Here is a 23,836-nt window from a genome sequence, read left to right on the forward strand (position 1 = left end):
TGTTACTAAATCATACTACAGACCAAAACGGCACTTGTTTATGAATCATCTTTACAAGCAGGTCCGAGTTGGTCTGTACGTAGGTCAGTGTGAACCACATACTACTACACCCCATTTTTTCCTTCTCGTTGACCTTTTCTCTTTCATTTTAAGGCAGGTCAAACTGATATTGAGATTTAATTGCAGAGCACCTAAATAACACAATCACCCATTTAGTACAAATTCTAATCACCTTCTCCATCTCTCTCTTTGTTTGCATTTTGTGACCACAAGGACGTTTCTTTCACAAACAATTCAAATTTGAGAATCGCTGCTGGAACGGTCAATGTGTTTATCTGCGTTCCTCAAGCAATTCATTAATACTGGCTGAATAGGCTGAAGGTTTTTTACTGAATAAACGACTCTGAATAGATCTCGTGTATACTACAGTATACTTGCATGGGCAGTGGATGTATGCAGCAGTGACTCGGTCACAGGAACAGATAAAATAAAGCTGCTCTGCTTTTGTATCTGTCTGCCTTTCTAACATGCAGTGTATCTGCAAAGCAATGCACATAGCAACGTGGAAGCACTTCACTCCTCATACTCGACTGTGAGTGAATTGTATTACCATTTGTTTACATTTAGTCCTATAGCAAACAACGCTGCATGCAATAGTCAAAGCCTCACAACAAGTAAACCTTTTTTTATAGACTCTACAGATCAATGTGGCTGTAATGGACAAGCGTACACACTGGATGCAATTCTAATTCAGAAATGTGTAAACAGTGCAAAGACTGGGAGACACAGAGAGAGTAGGTAGCCATTCCCATTGTGAACTCATTTGCACATTCTTACACAAAAGAAAGCACAGCTCAGTGCACCACACAGCCATAATTACAGCTTCTGTCTTTCACACACATGCAATCACACTTCTACACATGTGTAAAGGCCACATTGAGCTAATTGGCTGTCAGGCAAAGGGACGTTATGCTTTCTTGTGGCAGGTGCGAAGCAGGAGCTCGTTTTTGTTGGAAACGGACATTTAAAAAAAAAAATCCCTCCACCATAATCAGCTCCTCAAGTTGTCACCCTAACAACAAATATGGCTGGTGATAATCTAGAGCATGACTGAGTGTGACTACTATATGGCTTAGGGGGTGTGAACGGTCTTTGGGCTTGTGGTTGAAAAGTCTAGCAACAGAACCAGTCAAAAGTTTGGACACGCCTGCCAATTCCAGGGTCTTTCCTGATTTTTATATATTTATACATTTTGAAATGATTGCTGAAGGCTTCCAAAATATGCAATAATACAGTAACTGCTCATTTGACCAGTTGATATTAAGATGTGTCTACACTTATGGTCTGTAAAGCCTTCATAACAGCTCTAATCTGATGTGATGTTAATGAACCCTAAGTTTTGGTCTTGCTTTCCTGGGATGGACTTCATGGGAGACAGTTTCATTATGGTGCTTGATGGGTTTTGCAAATGCATTTAAAAATACATTCTTGCAAGAACAATTTTAGAACAGCTGACCTTTGTGTATTAAAATAACAACTGACTGTTGTTGTTACTTAATTATCTAATGCCATATGTGTTATTTTATAGTTAAAAAAAATCCAAACTTGTGTCCAAACCTTTGACTGGTGATGTATGTTTATAAGGCGGGATAAATTTCAGAACTAGACTTGAAGATGCTCAGGGTAACTGTGTTAAGTTAGCTGATGTAAAGGACAATCTAGAAGGAAGTACTCTGGCCAGAATATGGCCCCAAACAACCTTACAGTGCCACGACCAAATGAGAATGTGTCCACTATATTTAGAAGAAATGAAACCTTTCTCTCTGGAAAGACAGTTCTCAGGTAAAGGGGTAAATAAGCGAATGAAACAAGCTATTTAATTTCTTTCCCAATCAGATGGCAAAGTAATCCCACCTGATATATTCATGAACAAAGAGAATAGCAAAGGGTGAACACATCCAAATCAAAATTAAACTTGTCACATGCCTCCTTAAATAATCCCACAATAACATTTAGCCTACGGCAAAAAAATTTTTAAAGTTATGGTTACAATAATAAGATTCCAGCCTACCCGTCTGCTCTCAAATGGAATAATTCTCAGTACGCGAAGTGTTTGGTATAACGAATAGATTTGTCAGTATTTCTGACAGGACTGAGGTAAAAAGATCCTGCATATTCTTAGTTGTAATTAAGAATGTGCGAGAAATCCACCTGTTAATCATAGCCATAATGACATTAGCAACTCTCTCACCTTCTTGCAGGTACATGACAGCCTGGGAGTAATTCTGCAGGGCGTGGTGTGTGCGTCCCAGACTGCTGTAAGCCTGCGTCTTGGCGGCCAGGTCATTAGTCTGTGCAGCAACGCTCAGATGCTGTTCCTGGTACACCACAGCACGCTCGAAATTGCCCAACGACTCGTAGGTGAGACCCAGGTTACCATAAGCCCTGCCCTGGCAGCTGGCACTTCCTGTTTCCTCAGCGAGCTGCAGGTCCCGCTGGTGGAACTGCAACGCTGTGTCGTACTCTCCCATGAGCTGATAGACAGCACCCAGTCCGCAGCTGGCCTGGCCCTCCAGAGACGGGTCAGCGTTATCACGAGCGATGGCTAGTTGCCGCTCCAGGCACGAGATAGCTTGTTCGTAGTTGCCCAGCTGGCTGTGCAGGCTCCCCAGCTCTCCATACGCCTGTGCCTTGTTGTTGCACTCACCCAGCTCATGGGCCACCACAAGACGCTTCTCGAAGCACACCAGTGACTGTTGCAGGTTGCCCATAGCCCTGAAGGGACAAGGGGAGCACATCATTCACACAAAACTAGCTACATAGAGAATAAGGTATTTCGTAACAATCTACATTTGATATATCAGATTACAAGCATGTGGGATAATAGAAAGATTCATTTGATAAATTTAAGGAAAAAACCTGACGCTTTTAATAAAAGAGAAAAATCAAAGACCAAGACTTAAAATATAGAAACAATAAAAGCCGTTTCGCAGTATAAAAAATCCCTGAGCCTCACAAGACCTCATCGCACATGACCAGGATGAATTATTTGAAAGATAAAATGTTACAGGAGAGGTGATACACTACCCATAGTCTAATGCAGAATGAAAAATGTACCCTTTCAACACTTAATTTGGAGTCCTTTGGGGTAAAAGTATCGTCACAGGTTTATGTGAAAAACATCATCCAACACTGTCTCTCTGAGGAATTAGAAGGCCTGACTGCATTCATGCAAGGTGGCTACTGGGACACATTTGCTATTTAAAATGCCATGCATCACTGCGCCTTGTGGTGCAGTCACTTGGAATTACACTGCCATCAGTACTGTCAAATGTAAATGAAACAAACAGCATTTAACGTCTGGTCTTAATGAGACTCTTGTTGGATGCGTCTCGGGTATTGGGGGCGAGCTCTCTCTCAATGGGGGGAAAAACCTGGCGCATTGTCCCTGCTGACAATGCAATTTACCTTCCTGTAGGCTGAAGCAGGACAACAGGGGGTGTTTGATGAATGATAGTTTCACTGAAACTGGTATACTCCAGGTCCAATATGGGTTCTTCCACCCCCAACCGCTATAGCTCGCCAACTGGTAGCATCTTCCCATCAGCCACTGCAGAAGCCCATTCATCAACCCCTTCCCCATGTCAATACACTTAAACCAGAAAGAGGCTGGAGTAAGCAGAACGGACAGAGGGCTCTGAGATGGTAGTCGAGCACTTAAGCAGATGATTGGATGTAAATTAAAGATAATGGGTGGTATGTTGCTTTAGGACAGCATAAAGGATAGGCGTGTACAGACTAAAAGTTTTGTCAATCATGCTAGGTCTTGTGTCGTAACAAATTCACAGATAATCCAAGGAGTATTAATGTATGCATAAGTGAACATTAGGGTGAGTATGGAGGGCATTTCTGATACAACACCAAATAATTTTACATCTCTGGTCTAAAAAAATGACAAATATGTACCATGTACTGCTAAGCATCTTGTGTTACACACAGTTAGCAATAAACAGCATCTTACCTGTGTCCATTGCCCAGCCCTCTGTAGGCTTTCTCCTGGTCCTGCATGTGATTGAGACTCTGTGCCACGGACAGATACTGCTCGTAGTACTTGACTGCCTCCTCGTAGTCACCCAGCGAGTCATAGCAGTCTCCAAGGTTGCCATAAGCACGGCCGCGATCCAGCACTGCCTCATTGCCACTGAGCTGCTGCAGCATGGCCAGCTGCTGCTCAAAATAGCCAATGGCCTCCTCCATTACACCCATATTCATCTTGGTGATACCCATGTTTCCATAAACCTGGGCTTCCACACTGGGGTCTTTTAGTCGCTGACCCAACTCCAGCTGCTCTTCGTAGCACTTAAAGGCCATGCTGTACTTGCCCAGAGACATATACACAGCAGCAAGGTGCCCATGGGCTTGGCACTCACCTTGGATGTCCCCTAGCTCCTGGTAAACCTCCAACTCTTGTGTATGGTAACCAAGGGCTTTGTCGTATTTCTGCAGCATTCGGTAGGCAGCACCTAAAGCGGCATAAGCATTGGCCTCCATCTTGCGCTCCTTGACCTGATGTGCCAGGGCCAACTGTTGCTCATAAAACTTCACAGCACCAGGAACATCTTTCTTGCAAATAAAGATGTCACCCAGGTTTCCCAGAGCACGGAACCTGGCCTGAGAGTTGTTTAGGGACTGGGCCAAGGACAGAAGGTATCTCTGGCACTCTTCGGCCTTGTTGTAGTCACCTAATGCCTTGAAAGCCAAGCCTAGATTGCAGTAAGCTTTGGCCTGGCTCAGCTTGTCGTGAAGGTCTTTGGCCAGAGCAAGGTCTTGTTCATAATACTTGACTGCTTCTTGGAAGTTTCCCAGGCAATAATGTGCATAGCCCAAATTGTGACAAATCTTGCCCTCACTTTCCATGTCCTGAAGGTCTGGTGCAAGGCGTAGGTACTGCTCGTAATAGGGCACAGCCTGAGGGAACTCCCCTCGTGAACAGTGAAAATTCCCCAGGTTCCCCAGAGCGCGGGCCTCGCTCTGGATGTCACGGAGCTCACGGGAGATGTTCAGATGATTCTGGTAGTGCTGCAAGGCTCTGTCATGTGCCCCCAATGACTGATATGCAACAGCCAGGTTGCCATGGGTAGACGCCTGTGACGCACGGTCATTAACCTCCATGGAGATCTGCAGCTCTTGCCTGTGGTAGCGTACAGCCTGGTCAAAAACGCCAAGGGCATTGTAAGCATTACCCATATTGCCATAAGCTCTGCCCTGGGCAGCATAGTCATTCAGCTCCTGAGCTATGGAGAGGTGAGCTTTGTGCAGTTTCAGGGCCGTCTCATAATCTCCTTTCATCTGGTGGATGATTCCTATTGGGAAGAGAAACAACAACGATCAGTTTTTCATAAGACATGTAGAACAAAAGCATTCTCCGTTATAAACATATGTTTGTTCAAAGTCACAACTATGAAAATTATCACCAAATTTTGTTTTAATTACAAGAAATATTTCACTTGACATCTAGGCAACCCAAGGAAGTTGAGGCTTCTGGAAAAAAAATAAGTCACAGGAAAACAAGCCCAGCTTGTTTTTCTATCTTTTTTTCTGGAAATTATCATGGGCAAACATCACACAACACTTGTACGTCTTAAGTTACAGCAGCTTTCAAAAAGCCAAAAACAAGTTTCAAGCAAAGCTTGGTTAATAATTGAACAGCAAGTTTGTAAAATATCTTGGAATAATAATAAAGGTCTAGCTCTGCTTTCTTCTCTTTACCTTTCATGTCAAAGCTATTCATACCCAAAGGATGGAGAAATTGAGACAAAAAATGTCTGTAGCATCCAACTTCCATATGTCCTGGGAGAACTCCTAGGATCCCCATTGCTGTCTTTGTACTTTTCATAAAATAATCATTACCACTGTGGTGCTGAAATCCTGGCCCCCTATTCCCAGTGCATGATGGGATCTCGTGGTTAGAGTAGTGAAGCCGAGTGGTGGGAAGCCTAATGAATACATACAGTGGAAAATAGGTTTGAGTGCAGGAGTGGTGGGAGACATTAATATTAGGTTCATGAGATTTGGCTTCCAGATCCCAGCATGCCTTAATCGGTTCCTTTCTCCCACTAACCCAGAGTGCCATCTGCTAAGTGCAGATGGATCAGGAAAAGTGCTGGGATGAGCGGAAAACAGGACTTGTGAGTAGGACTAACAGTGGGCAGCTGGTCGCAACGCATGTGTTATTGGTATATCCATGCTAACCAAAAATGATCTCTGTCACCGGGAAGCCCAAAGTTAGGGAAAATTTATGCAAAAATAGTCACACATTGGAGCTACAACAATTATTATAGGGACTGAGAAGCTGGTGTTGTTAAAATTGCTCAGCATTAGCAGACGCCACTGGATACTTGGTGCATGCTCCTGTGTCCCTGCACTCTTGGAGTTGATTCTGGGCATTGAAAGGCTATGCGCAAACTTCTGTTTAGTGTTCCTCAACATGAACGTTACAGGTTTCTTTCATACTTATTATTTTAGCTTTTGTTGCAATTCTAGGAAATAATTTGCTCCTACCACACAGCACCCTGTACTGCCTGCGAATCTGTGAATGGTTTAGAGTGCGCCAGTAGGATTGTAGAGGGACTGCAACATTACCACCTCAAAACACCCTACAGAATAGATTAATTATTATATTTTACATGACTGCAAAAATAACATACAATTTTATCACCAGCCACTGATCGAATAAAACCACTGTGGTTGACTTCTGGGACTGCAATGAGACTAAATCTTGCGGCACTTTTGGACCCTTAACATTAACTTTATTTCATACGAACCATTTACCAGTCTCAAACCTCTACATTTTTCTGACAAAGTTGCAGAACTCCATGTCAGCACTCTTTATATCACTACAATCAAGTCCCTATAGCGTGCATTGAAAGCAGCAGCACGGCGTGAGCATGAGTAAGCGCGAGGTGGAAAAGACCATAAGAATGGATGGAGGCAACAGACGCCCATCTGCTCAATGTCAATCAGAATGCTCCAAAGCAAAATTAGCAGCATGCGGAAAATCCGGTTAGGGCCAGTGCCAACCTAAAACATGGGCAGGCAGGACCTCTTACCCCACCTCCTCATCAACTACTTTCTATTAAATTGCCCCCAGTTTTGTGACCAATCATTATTATTATTACTTAACCCTGCAATTCCTTGTTTGAAAGAGAAAGCTCATGTGAGAGGTTGGTTTGAGGAGGATTCCCATGGCACCCCTGTCAGCAAAATGTGCCAGACGCTTATAATTGTATCTCTGCGGTAAAAGCTCAACTCAGGAAACCCATAGGGAATAGTTTCTGCACGAATAGGCTTGGATATACATTTGCTAATGCTTTGTCCACAGCATGTACTGTAAGGTACAGTGAACACTGTCAAACCGATGACTGTAACTTGGGTCCCAAGAGGCATACTGTCTTCACAAAGACTGTAACTGATGCTAAAGTAGGTAGAAGCTACAATTATTCTATTAATACTGCTAAATTGATTTTTGGTTATTGTATTTTACTCATTTTACTGTATTCACATTCTGAATTAAAAGCACAACTCAGTATTTACACTTGCTCTGACGGCAGCAGGTAGTTTCCTAAACTAATTACGCTTAAATTAAACTGCCTAAAGCTAAAAGTCCTAAAGTGTGGACGTATTTTACAACAAAGGATTCTGACACAGTGACATGCAACAATTGTGTTTAAAAAGGAAACACGTCAAACCTAATGAAACATCTGATGACACACAGGATGACGTTAAAAGCAGAGGGATGCACTGTGTTTAACAGCTTGCGGACATCAGCTGGACATCAGCTGGCACAGTGTTTGGGTCCCCGGCCCCAGTGGGGCCAGCCCTAAAAAAAGTTAGGAGAGGTGTCGTATTTTGCCAGATAAGGCAAAGACGGTCATATTTCTGCAGAATTGCTGAAATTTGAAGATGGTTTGTAGGATACCAAGAATACCAAGTAGTTTGCTGTTACTGGTGTTGAATTAATGTAGTTGGTTTAGGTAGTATGTTAGGTAGAATTTGTTGTGTTTAGTATTTACTTATATTTACGTATACTTTAAACTTTTAATATACTGTTTATTAATTTTTTTTTAATAAAAAGATGTTCTTCATGGTTATCCACCATTATTTGAGAGTCTTTTTTTAAATATCAGTTCATGCACAGTTTAGGCACTGGTACCGATCTCGTAAAGAAACCAAACAATACCCAACCCTAGACATATGCCAGTGGTGGCTCAGTGGTACGCTTCCTGTCTGCTGGGTTTGATTCCCAGCCAATGGCCAAAACCCAGTCCCAAACTTCTCTAGCATACACTCTGGTGCAATCATATGTATATATGGAACAAAACAATAGGTAAATGGCTAGAAACTGTCTCTCATTTAAAGGATTACAACAACACAGGAGGAAAACCTCCAGAGATGGGCATCTGGGGCCAGGAGGGGCAGCAGACAGGTAAAGCAGACTAAAAAGTTCACCAGAGGCCAGAGCATCAAAGCCATTCAGATGAGGTGAAATGTGCCACTTCGCAAATGGATAAGCAGATTCATTCCTTTGCAGCAGTGGAGAGGCTTAAAGCAGCTCTGACTCGAGGAGGACATGAGTGTAGGGTTGTTCCTTCAAACGCACATTAAGACTACACCATGCCCCAGGCAAAGGCTCCACATGATAGAATATGAAATATAATTTAAGCTCCAAATGGCCATGTGGGTGTGGAAATGTAATGTACAGCCAGCTCCTGCATCACTGGTACCCGAGCAGAAAGAAAAATATAAAAAGGACAGCATTTTTAATTAATCAGTCCTATACTGTGCAGCCCTATATAATAAAATGAACGAACAAATAAATTAAAGGTACAAAGGAATACAGGAATGTTGACTTATATACAATAATTGCTAATGAGTGGATTTGACTACACTTTTGACTACACTTTAAAAATTTTGGAATATATCAATAATACAAAACATCTGTTAAGTCCTACATGCAAAAAACAAACACAAAAAACCTTTATATTCTCCTACACTTTTGATTTCATCCTGAATGACTCCTGAAAATCTCCAATCTAAACCCATTACATTGCTGTCACATTTGAAGCATCGTCTCTCCATAAGCACTGCCGCGTTATGAATTAATTAACACAAGAGTTAACTCCTCGTCAAAGCTTTAAGCTTCCCCTGACACGGGTTTGACAAATTTTACACAGAAAGATTGAACCAATTCTCGTTCGATTTGCGACCCATAATAAATAATTAATGCCCCATCTTAAATAATGGAGAATATTTGCATTATTAACCTGCTTGGAGCATCTGGAACTTTCTTGAAATCCCGACAGTAAAATAAATAAATAAATAAAAACCCCTTTTGTCTGCTGTTCTTCCAAGAAGCCTAGCCAAAGGACATTTTTATGAGGACAAAGGCTGCACTTCAGCACCTCCCTTGCGTATAAAGCCTGTTTTTTGGTTGTGCAGTCGTGTTCAGTGTCCCAACAGCGTTTCAACAAGGAAAACTGAAACTCTATATTACACAGGCATGCAAGAGGCAAAAAGTCTGTTTTCGTTATTATTTTTCCTTCTTTGCAGACTGGCATGTCTTTAAGTATGCCTAAAGTTTAATAATAAGTTAAGAGCTTACGCATTAGTTAAGAGCTAGTCGTATTAACCATTAAACCATTCAATACATTAAATCCAAGGAACAATGGACAAAGGATCCAGGCATCATTTCTTGTCCTTTTTAAGCCTATAGTGTAATCATAGCTGACTCTGAGCGTGAGCATTGGATGAGGCATTAACCGACCTTGATTTATATAATCAGGCATTCTGCATGCAGCTTGTGTTAAGCTTTAGGAGGCGTGTAAATTCATAAACTAACTAGCCCATATTAATGTACATTGCTACAGAAATAAAATCTATAATGGTGCAGGAAGTACTGGATTTAGCAGCGGCAGAGTGCAAAAGGGAAATACTTAGAAATTGCTGCTAAGCACAACTGTTAGCAATGACTCACTGGTTACACTCCTTTCTTTACACTCCTGAAGTGTGGGCTCGACCCAGATAAAAAAAAAAAAAAAAAAAACGAGAATGAGTCATCTGACTGTGCCGTGTTTCTAGTCCTGTTGCTCTCTGGGGTTTTTTAACAGTCATGCTAGTCAGTATGCAGTTTATAGGAGAACATGTCCTTTCCTCTGCCGCTCTGTAACAAGTGATATCAATAATCAAATTAAATTCCACTTTTTAAACCTAAGGTGTGAATCTAAAAACAAATGTATTAGAATTAAATTACAATATCAATACATACAGTAGATACGGATCGGCTGAAATAGAAAGTGCGAATGTGATCAGAGGCAGTCGGAGCCTCTAGACAGCGCATTGGTTCCAGGTACAGAAAAGGATGAAACCCAGCAAGCAATCCAAATCAAAACGGCATCCTTTTACATCCTGGAGACTGAAGCAGAGTGATAACGGCGTGTCTGCTGCCTGCAGGCTCTCAAGCCGCCTCTGGTTACTGTCCACTCAGCAATACTATACAGGGATCCAATTCTCCACACTCAGGGCTTGGATATCGCTTATCCTACTGAACCCAAACCACCTCTGAATAAAACATGAGTGGTTATAGAACAAGAAGGCAGCTTTCTCGTATTGCCTACCTGAAAGAGCGAATAGGAGTTCCTAACTTAAAGAGTAGCTAATGTTTGAGCTTTAGAGATAAACTCAAAAGAGACTAAGGAGTGCTGGAGGTCACAGCGGGAAGGATTTCCATTTATAAACAGTGGTTTGGGAATTACATTTTACACACATGCTCGGTACAGAGCACAGCTCATGTACATAGACTGGAATTGTATGCCTGAGCAAATAATACCACCTGGAGTGCTTTAGTTTCTATTCAAGCAACTCCCCCGTGCTATGTCGATAAATATTTTGCTTTAATTCTTTTCTACTAAATCTTACCTCTGACGCTGCAATCGATCTGTTCATTACTGTTGCCGAGCAGCCGAGCTCTAGGCACAGCGTGCGATCATTAATTTTATAAGTGCTGCCATTCTTTCCCAGCGTACCGTTATTGACAGTTCTGATCAATAAAGTTTCAAGCACAGGGTAGAAAGAGAGAGAGAGAGAGAGATTCGAAAGAGAGAGATCGAGGCCAAATTGAGTGTGGCAACTAGCGGGTAGTTACTAAAGTGGAGCAAATCCTAAAAGCTGTTAGAGTTTGGTTAGTGTAGAAATAGAGATTTGGTGAGATAAAACATTAAATGCTTACTTGATACGCAGAAGACTTTCTTTGCAATTGTATCCTAATGTGTTGTATGAAAAAAAAAACCTTAATGTCAGTATGTCAGGTCTGGAAACTGCTTTCTGCAGCAGATTTTAAAGGCAAGCATATATCACATATAAGCAAATTCAGCTCCCCGACAAACAAATATATAGGTATTGCATAATAAATGATCACACTAAAGTCAGCCAACGACAGATTTTTTTACACTCACAGCACATATTTACATAACAATTGACTTGCAGTCATTCCGGATCAAGCTCGCGTCACTCCCGCTGCCGCCTGCACTTGCTTTTTCGATGGGAACATTTTTCTTTCAAGTGTTGATCTATTCATTTGGGAGCGCATGCATGCCATCAGATCATATTGATGGAGCTGTTGTCAGGGCAGGAGAAAGTATTAGAAAGGCGCTGGGAGTCAGAGTGAAGGATAGAAAAAGCTCGGAAACACTCGGGTTTGATGGGCTCCATTTGTCCTGCGCTTACATTCCGCACACACACTAATACAAATCACAAAGGTGACATGTGTGAAAAGAGGTGCAGTAGGTGCGGCAGTGGGGGAAAACCTTGATCGTGAGACCTAGCCAGTGTCACAGTAGTGAATGAGCTGAACTGGATGTGGTAAAGCAGCCAAAATCACCATCACCAACAACAACAACAAAAATCAGAGATCAAGGTTTCTTTCTTTTTGTTTGTTTGTGCGTACCCAGATTAGAGGAGGCGCGTCCCTCAGCCGCACGGTCTTTCAGGCCCTCGGCGATGCTCAGCTGCTGCTCATGGTACTGCTTGGCACGTTCCAGGTCCTGCATGCAACGGGCAGCGTGGCCCAGACCAGCATATGCTCTCATTTCGATAGCACGCTCCTGCAGCTCCTGTGCCAGCTCCAGTACGCGTGCATGGTAGGATGCAGCTTTGTCAAAGTCACGCCGGTAGTGGTAGGCACTGCCCAGGTTGCTATAGGCACGTGCTTCCTCGCGCTTTTCACCTTGCACCTTGGCAATGTCCAGGTGCTGCTCATGGCACTGTACGGCGCTGGTGAAGTCTCCCATGGCGATGTAAACGGCGCCCATATTGCCCAGCTCGCGCGCCTCCGCCAGCTGGTCCTTGCGCTGCTTAGCCAGGAGAGCACACTGTTTGTGGCTAGCCAGTGCATTGGGGTAATCACCGATGGCCGTGTAGACGTGGCCCAGGCTGCTGAGAGCTGATGATGCTGCCTAGAAACAGGAGAGAAAAAAAAAAAGAAAGAAATTAAGTAACGGCACGTTATCAGAATTTATTAACTCTCTTAAATACATAGCGGAAAAATTCTCCAAGATTGCAGCCACATTTATTTTTCCTCAGCTTTGTTACGGAAGACACCCAAACACAATCATGCAGAAATCCTCCCATAAGACTAAGCTCCTGAATCTCAGACGCAGACGACATGCGTCCTAACAGGACTGACGAGACCAGGCTTGTCGCCTGGATAGGTACGCTTTTGTGGAAACCCATTATCTGTTTGTGCAAGCTGCAAGCAACATCCTCTCTAGTGGGAGCTGTGGCAGAACTGCTGTCTATAAAAGCTGTGCTTCACACAGTGTAGAGTCTTTAATTCAATTTTGACTCTCAAGAGCCAAGAAGGTCATTAGACAGGCGCGGATACACACACACACACTCACGTGCGCACACACAAAACGTGCTAAATGCCCTCTGAGTGTGGCTGTTCCCGCGGCTCACACAGTCATGGCCTTTTCGCTGGAAGGGTTTGGAGGGGGTGTTGTTGGGATGAGGAGTGCTTATCACAACCCCAAAATGCCGCGACTGTCTGTTTGCTTTTTGTCCTCTAATACCAGATGATGATACATCAACTTTGCTGTGTGGTGATTATCGGCCCATCTGTGCATCCAGTAGATCTGAAGTATGATTACTGTCCTTCATATCTAAGAATAAAACTCATACAGCTGTCTGAAATCATACTGTTTGGATTCATTTTGCAACATCAATACACAAACAGCCTTAAACACAGCCTTCAGGGTGAAAGGCCTCTCCATTGTCAACCCTCTATGCCGGGCTGCTGGGAAAGAAGAAGAAGAAGAAGAAGAAGAAGAAGAAGAGCGTCTCCATTGGAGAATGAAAGGTAAAGAGCTTTGTTTGGAGCTGAATGCTAGTCCATCCTTTAGCTTGCGCAGAACCAATCTCTGGGTGCTGCCTGGAACCAATTACCAGCAGACATAAGGGCTTCCAGCAGTTCTCAGTTTGAAGGGACGGCCAAGATGCAAGGCAATTACCCTCCATCAAGGGCCCGGTCTCCTCCTGGTCACTGATAACCTATCTGTGCCATGGCGAGTTCATGTGCACAGATTGTCTGTGAAGATCTCCAGCCATTCAGGTTGCTCTGACAGTGGTGAACTTGCAAAGAGAGAGCATTGTATGTCTTCTAACAAAGGTACGCTCACCTTGACCTACTATTTCTAGACATTTGCAGGATTTGATTACAGGTTTGTCTCTCAGCAAGACATGAGAGGGCACTTTGTTAGATTTCTAAGCAGTTCCGCCTGAGGTGAAATGACATGCTATATGGAAATGGGCTTCTATCTTACAGAATTTCTTGGATCTCAGAAAGGACCGAGGAAATTATAAACCCTACTCGCAGTATCGTGGTACAGATGCCATCTACAGCGTTTTCAGTGCGGAAACACTTCTGATTTAGCTCATGATGAGCTTGATAATTAGTTAAGCTGGCCTGTTAGAGCTCGAAAACAAACAACAAAAAGACAGTAAAGTGTGGAGCGCTATGGTCCGCACGGAGGGGAATGTAATTTAAAACTATTAATTATAGTGTAGACTTGCTCGTCACAGGACTCAGCATCCTTTCAACACACTGGGGATGTAAGCAAATACAAATACAATATTTGGAAGGAAAATCTCCTGTGCTTTAAACAGATACAAATACAGATACAAACAGGAGAGGCACAGTTTCTGGGTCTATTCAGTTATTTGCTTTAGTAGTTTGACATGATTAATGCCTTACTAGTGCTATAATAAAACCATATTTCTATACAAACTCAAATTTCACTAAGGAAATATGTTTGAGTTACATATGTTTGAGTTTTTAAACTTTGATAAGAGAATAAACGCCATCTCACTCTGTATGGTTGTAGATACTTCTGGAGTGTCTAGCAGGGCTACACGATTATGGCCAAAAAAATTATTATGATTATTTTGATTGCCATTATTTACTGATTTTAGCAACAAAATTATTTTTATTGCACCGTCATGTAATGACAACGCTGTTTCCACGTCCTTGTTGTGCCACATTCCTGCTAATGTGCATAATAATGCATCAAAATACTAGAATAATGCCAAAACCAGCAAGTGCACAACAACTACAATTGATACAACAGCAACAATGATTACAATAATAACAACAACATATTTATCCATTACATAAGACGAGGATGAGATTTGCTTACAGGCCAAGCTTGTGGTGTTTACAGTAGGTATTGATGTCTACGGTGGGAACTGATCGATTAAAGCAGTGGAGACATCAGTCATCACTGTCCCCGCCTCTAACACCCTCAAGAATTTTGAAGAGCAAAATTTTTGCTCTTGTGATTTTTGATGGCAATGTAACGCCATACACAGACCTCATTACTGCACTCGTGAGCAGAGAGATGTGGTACGCGAGTGCTGCTGAAAGCCCTTGCAAAAATAAATACGTGTGCATGGCTGTTTGAGTTGTGTGCCAGCTCGTCTAAACCCTTGCGGGTATATCTCATTATCCTGCAGTATTCGAGCTGCATACTTCTGGCTTTGCGTTCTATTGGAGCACGCATTTCAACGTCGGTCGATTGTGTTCATTGAATTGTGGGAAGCCAAAATCGTGATTGAGGTTAAAATTTGATTAATCGTGCAGCCCTGGTGTCCAGTGAATCTTTGGAAAATCAAAAAACTGAAGTCAGTCTGAGGAGGGAAAGACATAATAGTAAAAAAAAAAAAAAAAAGTTCCCTAGCTTACTGAACCACATGAGATACAAAGTGTGCCAAAAAGTTCCACAGGGCATGTGGTTGAGACCAACTTTCAGTTCGAATCTAAATCCAAATCCAACCATAAATATGAAGAACTAAACAGATACAGGTAGAGATACAGATAATGTTATTGTATTAAACCCCTACAAGACACATGGCTGTTTAGCTTTTTTTTTTTACACTTGTTCTCTATAATGATTTATAATCCTACAATCTGGTGTCACCCAGAAGAGGACGGATTTCATTTCAAGTCTGGTTGCTTTCTTCCTCCTGCTTTCGTCTCTGGGAGTTGTTCGTGCCGCTGTTGCCTCTGGCTTCCTCATTAGGCATCTGAATCTACATCCAGATCTGCTTTGTGACAATGTCTATTGTTAAGTTCTACACAAATAAACCTGAACTGAATTTAATTAATTCTGAATACAACATTTCATCTGTTTGTTTGTTGGTTTGTTTGTTTGTTGTAGTCAATACTGCAGTATTTGTATCCTTCAGAAATCAACTATTCCATTTTCTACAATGTGATGCCCATGGTCGTAGATCTGGGGACTGGTTACCGTGGAAACCTGACTGGATTTGTCAGGAGCGGTTAACTGGGAAAGCCAATTTTCGATAAAGGCGGATTTAACACCTTCTTTCCTTGTTTCCTCGAGTCAGCGGGCTCGGAGGTGTGTGTGTATGTGTGTACGTGCGAATGAGCAGTCACATGTGGGCCTGTGCTGGCACCGAACCGCCCGTCTCCTTGACACAGTGCCACCGGGACTGTCGGGTTTCTATGGGATGAAACAGACGACGTTTTCACTCCCCCGCCCTCTCTCTCTATATCCCTCTCTCTCTCTCAGTCTGAAGGAGAAGGACTGGAGGAAAGCTTTGTTCTGCTCTCATAGTTGCTCCATTTCTGAGGTCAAAGGTAAGTCCTGCAGGTCTGAACTTCAATAAGAGCAGTCACTGAAATGACAGCGTAGGGTGAAACATAAATCTTACAGAAAAGTTAAGAAACAGACCTGTGATGAAAATGTAGGAAAATATACTTAATTGAAAAACATATCGTCTTTATCGGTTAGGAAGAATGAATAGGTTTTACCATTATTTAATGTTACACAACAGTTAGTTCAGCCCAAGTAATCTGATTGGATGAGAGGCATCCCACAATTAGTGATATAGATCATAACAGCACTGGGATGGTTAAAAATAGGGTTGCAAAATTCCCGGAATTTTCAAAGATGGAAACTTTCCATGGGAATTAATGGGAATAAACGGGAATTAACAGGAATTTATGGGAATAAACTGGGAATTTTCAAAATTGAAGGTTGGCTCTTCTTAGGGAACTTAAATATAGTTGAGCAAAGTATATTTTAGCATAATATTGACAAAAACAAACAAATGCAATTCAAATACACTTAAAGGTGCCATAGAATGTAAAACTGAATTTACCTTGGCATGGTTGAATAATAACAGTTCAGTACATGGACATCACATGTACACATGGACCACACTTTTGAGCCTGAAGGACAAAGAGTATTGAAGGCACACATTTGAGCCTGTGGACTTAACAAGTGAGGTAAGTTTTGATGATATTATGGGAAAATATGAAGAGTTCCAAAACGCTATAAATCCATTTGGATTAATTTGAGTAAAAATGTGTTTTCTTTACCAAGAAAGTGGCAAGATGAAAACCACTATTTTCTGTTTCAAACTTTCACATAACATCTTTAGGTTATAATAACATAAAAAAATTAAATCCACATTTAGATTTTTCAAAGATTTAATACAAAAACTGATTATTTTTTCCCAAAATGCAATAAATCCATAGGGGGTCTACACTTAGAGTTCTAGGCAGTTTGGCAAAGTATCGAACAAAGCAAGGCCTTTGGAAAGGGGATGGAATATGGCAGTCATGCCAGCACATATCTGCAGCCACCTGGTGGAAGGGACTATGTGAATCTGAGGCCCTTGCACCTGTAGCCTCCATCCTCCTCCAAATCCCACCATCATCAGCCGCCTCCGAGCTCAACTGGTCACTGTTTGGGAACACCCACACAAAGGTTCGCAACAGGCTCACAAATGTGAGAGTGGAAAAGCTGGTCGGCATTCGGGCAAACCTACGGCTCTTTGAGCCTGACACAGAGCCATCCTCAACAAGGCTGGAAAGTGACACTGAAGAGGAAGACTCAGAGTTGGATGCTGAGGAAGTGGACATGTTGTTGGATAATGATGAGGTCCAGGAAGAGTCTATTGACTGAGCAAAAATGAGAAAAGAGGATTGCTTGAAGGAAGATTTGCATGTTTAATGGGACGTTTTGGAGGATAAGTGGCATTTTTCATTTAACCTTTTGAATGGGACTTTGTGGAGATTTTTGGACAGGGGGCATTTTTGAATGAGCGGGGTTAGGGGATGGTAATATTGAACTCAACATTTCTGTTTTTATTTATCCATGAAACAAGTTATTGAAACGTGTTCTATTCTACTGTACTTACAAATAAATCCGTTGAAATATCTGTTGAAAACATTTTGCATGAAGGTTTTCTTATGATTTCTGTTTATATTTATGCTTGGAAATAATATATTCCCAGTTAGTTCTCCTAAATTCCCATTAATTTCCATAATTCCCATTATTTCCATGGAAAGTTTCCAATATGGAATATTGGAAACTTTTCGGAAATTTACCGGAAATTTACCGCCCCTTTGCAACCCTAGTTAAAAATATCCATCACTAGCACGGATGAAACTAGGTCGGTACGGTCCACAATACTACTATTATGGAAATGTGTATGAGTGAGAAAAATGTGTATAAATCATAACGCTCAGATAATCCCTGATGATCAAACCGAGGAAAAACTTCTTGAGATGGCAATAGGAAGAAACCTTGAGAGGAACCATACTCAACAGGGTTCATGATTTGGGTGACATTAGATAGCAGGAAGCACTTTCAGCCAAAAAAATCTGATAACTTTGTCATCTTATAACACTTTGTCTCTTTAATAATTGCTTCTATGTCATTCTGAATTGCCTCTAAACTGCCCCCGTTAGCTACAAAGCTACTAAGGGCACACAGGGCATTACTTGAAACCAGGGATTCTACACCCTACATACTTCACTAGCTTTACATTCAAAACTACTTGGGATTTAGCCCTAGAACCACGGAAGTTAAAGAGGTCCTATTACGCTATTTCAAATATTTTCTTTCATGCAGTGTGTCATGTAGCTGTATGTGAACATAAACTATCTGCACTATCTGTGACGTTGCAAAAGAGTCGGCTCACATTCGCTAGAACAAGTCGTTAGCAAATCTAATTTTTCTCTGTTACGGATCCACGTCACTCCATAACATATTTGCATAATGTCCGCCCACGTTCTATGTCACGAACAACTTGCCCGCCATCTTACAATTACCGTTACCACACTCTTGTTAATATGACCGAGCATTCATGCCGGGTTCGCTTAAAGACTTTGCAATATAAAAAAACAATAAAAAACGAGAGCACACGAAATCCTTATTAACTGTTTACTCTCCACCATTCACCAAAACTGAACACTAACACTCGCGAAGTGCGCACTTCGCGCAAAATGGATGAGTTTTAGTAGTGGACCAGCGCTGCCGTTATTTGTTTGGACGAGAGAAGGAGAGATTGCTGTGGATCATTTTCTTTCAAATACTTTTTAACTTTTATCTTTGACTGGACATATTCCTTCGTCATCGGCCTCCCGGACTTCATGTTCCAGAGCCGTCGTTCAGTTATGGTCATGGGCGTTTCGTTTTCCGACACACGCTGTAGCGGTAGACCAGTCATAAATCACTGTGCCATCTGACCAACACAGCAGTGAGGGCTCACGGAAAGGAGGAGGTTAGATAGACTGAATCTTCGAACTGCTTCACACGAGTCGTTTACGAATCACTTAGAAATGGGGTAAAATTAAATCTATTTTTGGAGAAAACTAAAGTGTTTTTTGACCTTGCATACATGTAAACCTGTTTTAAAAGACCCATTAAGCAATATTAGCAACCTTTAAAATGGCATAATAGGGGCACTTTAACATAACTCATATTCTAAAGCTGAAGAAGTTGAAATAAAAAGTAAGTTTCATAAATTTTCCCAGGACTGTCCACCTCCTCCATGGTTTATTTTCAATTATTCTCTTATTACACTAACCGTCAGTCGCCAGCTCAATGCAAATTCCGCCAGTCACGAAAGGATGTGTGTTGGCTGTTTAAATAAACAAATGAATCATAATCTGTTTATAATAAATGGTGTTTGTGGAAGTGTTGTATAAAAGCAGTGCCTACGGCCGCATCACAGCTGGGCTGACATTCAGCACTCCCTCTCATGTGATACTGATTAAATATATGTTAAAAACATGTCTAAATGCAGAAGCTACGCTGAGGGTAGGAGCGTAAGTGCTACCTTTTGAATAAATATGAGTGTGAAAGTTTGCATACCTTTAGGACACAATGAAAGACGAATAAATGTAATGCGAACAAAACATTAAGTGTCTGGCATAAAACAGTGAAATCCAGATTTCCATAAATATCTGATTTTTTTTACAAGCCTTTCTTTCTGAAAAAAAAAAAAGATTTTTAAATAATACCAAAACAAAACATGTCTACAAGTAATGAGACTTTAGACTGACTGCACATTAAAATGTAGTTTCACACACACAGACATACAACTTCATGCTTCATGCTTCCTGCCTGATAAATCAGACTTAATCTCATGGGCTGCACAGACAATCGCAGGTCAGTTCTCACGTGGCCTGCTGTCTTTCCGTGCAAAACTTCACAGCGACACAGACCATCAAGAAACTGCTGGGTCACATCACAAAAAAAACAGGCTCTAAAAGCAAAGTCTCGCTGTTGTAGCGTGAAAGGAACCACCAGGCCACGTGAAGTTTTACTTTAGTTTTGTCCCATGAGGAAATGATAAAAGGTCAACTCCTGTCCAAAAAAAAAAAAAACGCGGCAAAAAACTAAAAAGCTATTTTAAAGTTTATACAGTCGTTTATACTGATCGCAGTTTATACAGTAGTTGGTTTACAGTGGAGTTCTTTACAGGCAATTAGACAATCTGGACAATACAAGCGCGGGAAATACTTTCTTTTGTACCAGTCTCTCCTCTCGCGTTTGTGACATGGCTCTTTGTGATACACACATGTGCAGGTTCATGCTCAGTTGCTCTGGTCAATGATAAAAATAAAAAGAACAAGACGAACTTTTATTTTCCCTGCTGCAAAATAGAGTAGAAAAATATACTTGGAAACTTTATTTTCCTCTCAGCCATTTTTCCTGATCCTCCTTTGCAGTCACATTCTTGCTGTTTTAAAAAGCATGAAGTGATCCATATTAGCAGGCCATCAGGCACTTACAGCAATCTGTACCCTACTCAGTAATAGCTGATGCACATCCAGGTCGTTCAAGATCATTGGTTAATTTAAGTCTAAAAACGAAAGAAAAAACAAGCTTTTCGAAACATCCAATCATTTGCATACAGAATGTAAAACGAATGTGTGAAACGACATGAAAAGACTATAACAGGACAGACTGCTTTGAAATTAGAGTTAGAAACATGAGTGTTTGGGGGCATCTATCATGACATACTGTAGTAAACACCAGAGCAGTGTTAATGACACAAGACCCATTAAAGTAAAGAACCGCAAGTTACAGAAATCATAACAAAACAATATGATTCCAAATTTGTGATCTTTACCAGCGGCTCGCTCTAATTGGATCGCCGCTCCTTCAATGGATGATTTATTCCAGGGTTATTGCTATTGATCCGAGGGCCGTATGTACGAGGGTGGGAAAAATCCATTACGTGGAAGGATGAGGAAGAGGAGGCTGGGTGCGCCAAATTAGAAGAACAAATGAGGATGGCATTTAAGCACAGAACATTCGCAGCTCGTTAGGTTTTTCATTCACGAGGATGCCTGACGAATAAGTCACTTTAACCGATAATTACTTTACCAACCGAGTTAACCATATCATCTATTCATCTCAGTATTGGGACTAGATATTCCAGCGGGCAACAAATTAATGGTTGGCTCAATACAGACTTAAGGCGGATCAATAGAACATCTACATTGGCGATCTATAGTGGGAAGGCAACATAAAGAGCATTAGTTCAAAAAGACAGAGACCTTGGTCGAGAGAGAGAGAGGCAGGAGAGCTCATTAAAATCCAAAACACTCTCAGGCTGGTGTGTGAGACAGCTACAAATCAAAGTGATGAGCAGCTGTAGAGTATGCACGCTCCCTCGCTCAAACGAGCTATTTCTTTATGCACCGTCGCACGTGAAGAAGATGTCTGCACTCACTGGTGGATGACGGAACCCAGTTATTAATGCATGTTCATGAGAAAATGCAAACCGTTGTTTAGTGATGCAATATATGCTTTAAGAATTAGGGAATCACCCGAAAACCTGGAAATAGGTGTGAATGTTTGAGGCTGAAACGCTTCTGCTCCAGAATGGATGACAGAAAGCAGAAGGGTGAAACAGCGAGATACAGAGAGAGGGGGAAAGGTACAAATGAGTGATGCATATCACACGCCTGCCGCTGCGCTCTGTGGCACGACTCACACACTCTACACACTCCGGGGGGAAATGACTCTTAGATCTGAATTTACCTTCAGGAAATTATTCTGACAGTAAATAAAACATCTCAAGTGCAATAAATAGAAAGAGGGGGACACAGAGTGAGATACTTGATTGAAGGAGACAGACAGAATGAATGTGTTGAGAGTGTGTGTGTGTGTGTGTGTGTGTGTGTGTGTGTGTGTGTGTGTGTGTGTGTGTGTGTGTGTGTGTGTGTGCGCGTGCGTGCGTGTCAGCCTTGGGGACCGCCGCAGTAGCAATAGTAGGTTTTGGGAGTCAGGGGGAAAAGGGAATGTAGAGATGAATTATTTAAACAGCTTTATTAGCATGTCCTTTAGTGATTTCACAGGCTGGCTTTTCTTTTCCTCAGGGTTGGGTGGAGAAACGGTGTAAGAAAACAACTAAAACTCGCATTCTGACTCGTTCGCAATCCACAACGGCGTTCTTCATGCGTAACATTAAAAAAATAGCCATGAACAGGCTCAAACAGCCAACAGCAAAGTCCTCTGCTGTCAAACATTAGTCTTGCTTCTCACTTAACACAGCTGATAATTATCGTTAGGAAAACTCTCCTGGTAGCAAGGACACCACAGATGAGGAGAGAAAAGATTAATCAACACATGCCGCCTTCACAGACGAGTTTAACATGTTGGACTACAATAGTAGGTTTCAGCCATCAGTTTGGTCTGACTAAAAAGAAAAAATGTCTGTATACCCCTACTGTGACAAAAATTCATCTCTCTGGTCAATGCTTCAATCGTACCAGTGTGATGTGGCGTGTCCATGCTATAATATCTCCCAAAGATAGTGGCTCAGTGGTTAGCACCAAGGGCCAAAACGTACAGTTCCTTGACTGTCTATTGGGGGCTGGCCATAAGGTGAGACAATTCCCATAGCGCATTAGCATATAAATTAACGTTAGGACACCATTGCATTTTAGCTAAGCTAAAGCCAACCTTGCTAGCTTGTTTGTGGTAACTGAGTCTGGTAAACGGTATTCAAACAACAGCCTCTGTTTGTTCTGCCAATTTTGCCCGTTTATGATTAACCAGGGTTTAGGCGAAACCAGCTCCTGCCAAGATTTCAACAAACAGAGCTTCAAAGATGTTAACATTCGAGCTTCAAAACCTCTGTTTAGAAAACCTATGGGAGACGTCATGGAGGGTTTGTCCAGTTCTTTTTATACAGTCTATGGATAGCACTGTTACCTTGAACCTTCAGGATTGGGGGCTCGAATGTCCTCCCAGTGTTTATTGGGTTTCTCTTAAAAAGTACTCCAGTTTCCTCACATAGTTAAAAGACATGATGTTGCACGTGGAACCTTGCACCCAGGTTCCACGTGACCATATGCAGGATATCAGTCATGAAATCAGAGATTGCCTATATATTGATCTGGTACTGATCATAGTCATAAATTACAGTGAGAGGGTTTTCTGAAATACCATCCTGTCATGTATCTAATACATTTAGAATAAAGACGCATCTATTTTAACTTTCCTTCTTGCCTCTTTTTACATTATTGTACTTGCTTTGACTTTGAGCCTTTTTTGCTCCCAGGTTTGAAGCAGTCCCTACAGATACTGACCTCTCTTGGCCAGGACATTGGGCGACTCTCTTCTGACTTGGCTCCTAAACGTTGCCAGGTCTAATTTAACAACTTTGATTAATGTGTGCAAATCACTCCTGCGTGAGCCGACTTGCATACTGAAGTGACTCCCACAGGACACCAAAGTGACCCTGGATGGGAGGAGGCACGGAATCACAGAGCCTGCATGGCTAAATGGACTTTTAGCACAGTGCCTTTAGAACACAACAGTTCGATGGTCCAGGGAATCTGGCTGCCCCACAATAACCTTACACAGAAGGAACACACCCACAAATTCTGGTAGGTGACTGAGCATTTCTTGTCCTCCATTAGACAGCCCTCTTCTATTCCCACTCATATAAA

The 23,836-nt window shown here is 41.9% G+C and overlaps 1 protein-coding gene across 3 annotated transcripts in view; it reads right to left on the reverse strand.

The window, feature by feature from the left end:
- Positions 1-23,836, reverse strand: part of ttc28 (tetratricopeptide repeat domain 28) — a 216,735-nt gene that overhangs the window by 26,078 nt on the left and 166,821 nt on the right. For all 3 annotated transcript variants that reach the window (XM_053515893.1, XM_053515892.1, XM_053515896.1), the window contains 3 exons: positions 12,002-12,509; positions 4,022-5,363; positions 2,252-2,775 (listed from right to left, as the gene is read on the reverse strand). In XM_053515893.1, coding sequence (XP_053371868.1) covers positions 2,252-2,775; positions 4,022-5,363; positions 12,002-12,509 — 2,374 coding nt within the window. The remainder of the gene's footprint in view (positions 1-2,251; positions 2,776-4,021; positions 5,364-12,001; positions 12,510-23,836) is intronic.

This window comes from Clarias gariepinus, chromosome 17 (genome assembly GCF_024256425.1).
Source record: "Clarias gariepinus isolate MV-2021 ecotype Netherlands chromosome 17, CGAR_prim_01v2, whole genome shotgun sequence".
Lineage (NCBI taxonomy): Eukaryota > Metazoa > Chordata > Actinopteri > Siluriformes > Clariidae > Clarias > Clarias gariepinus.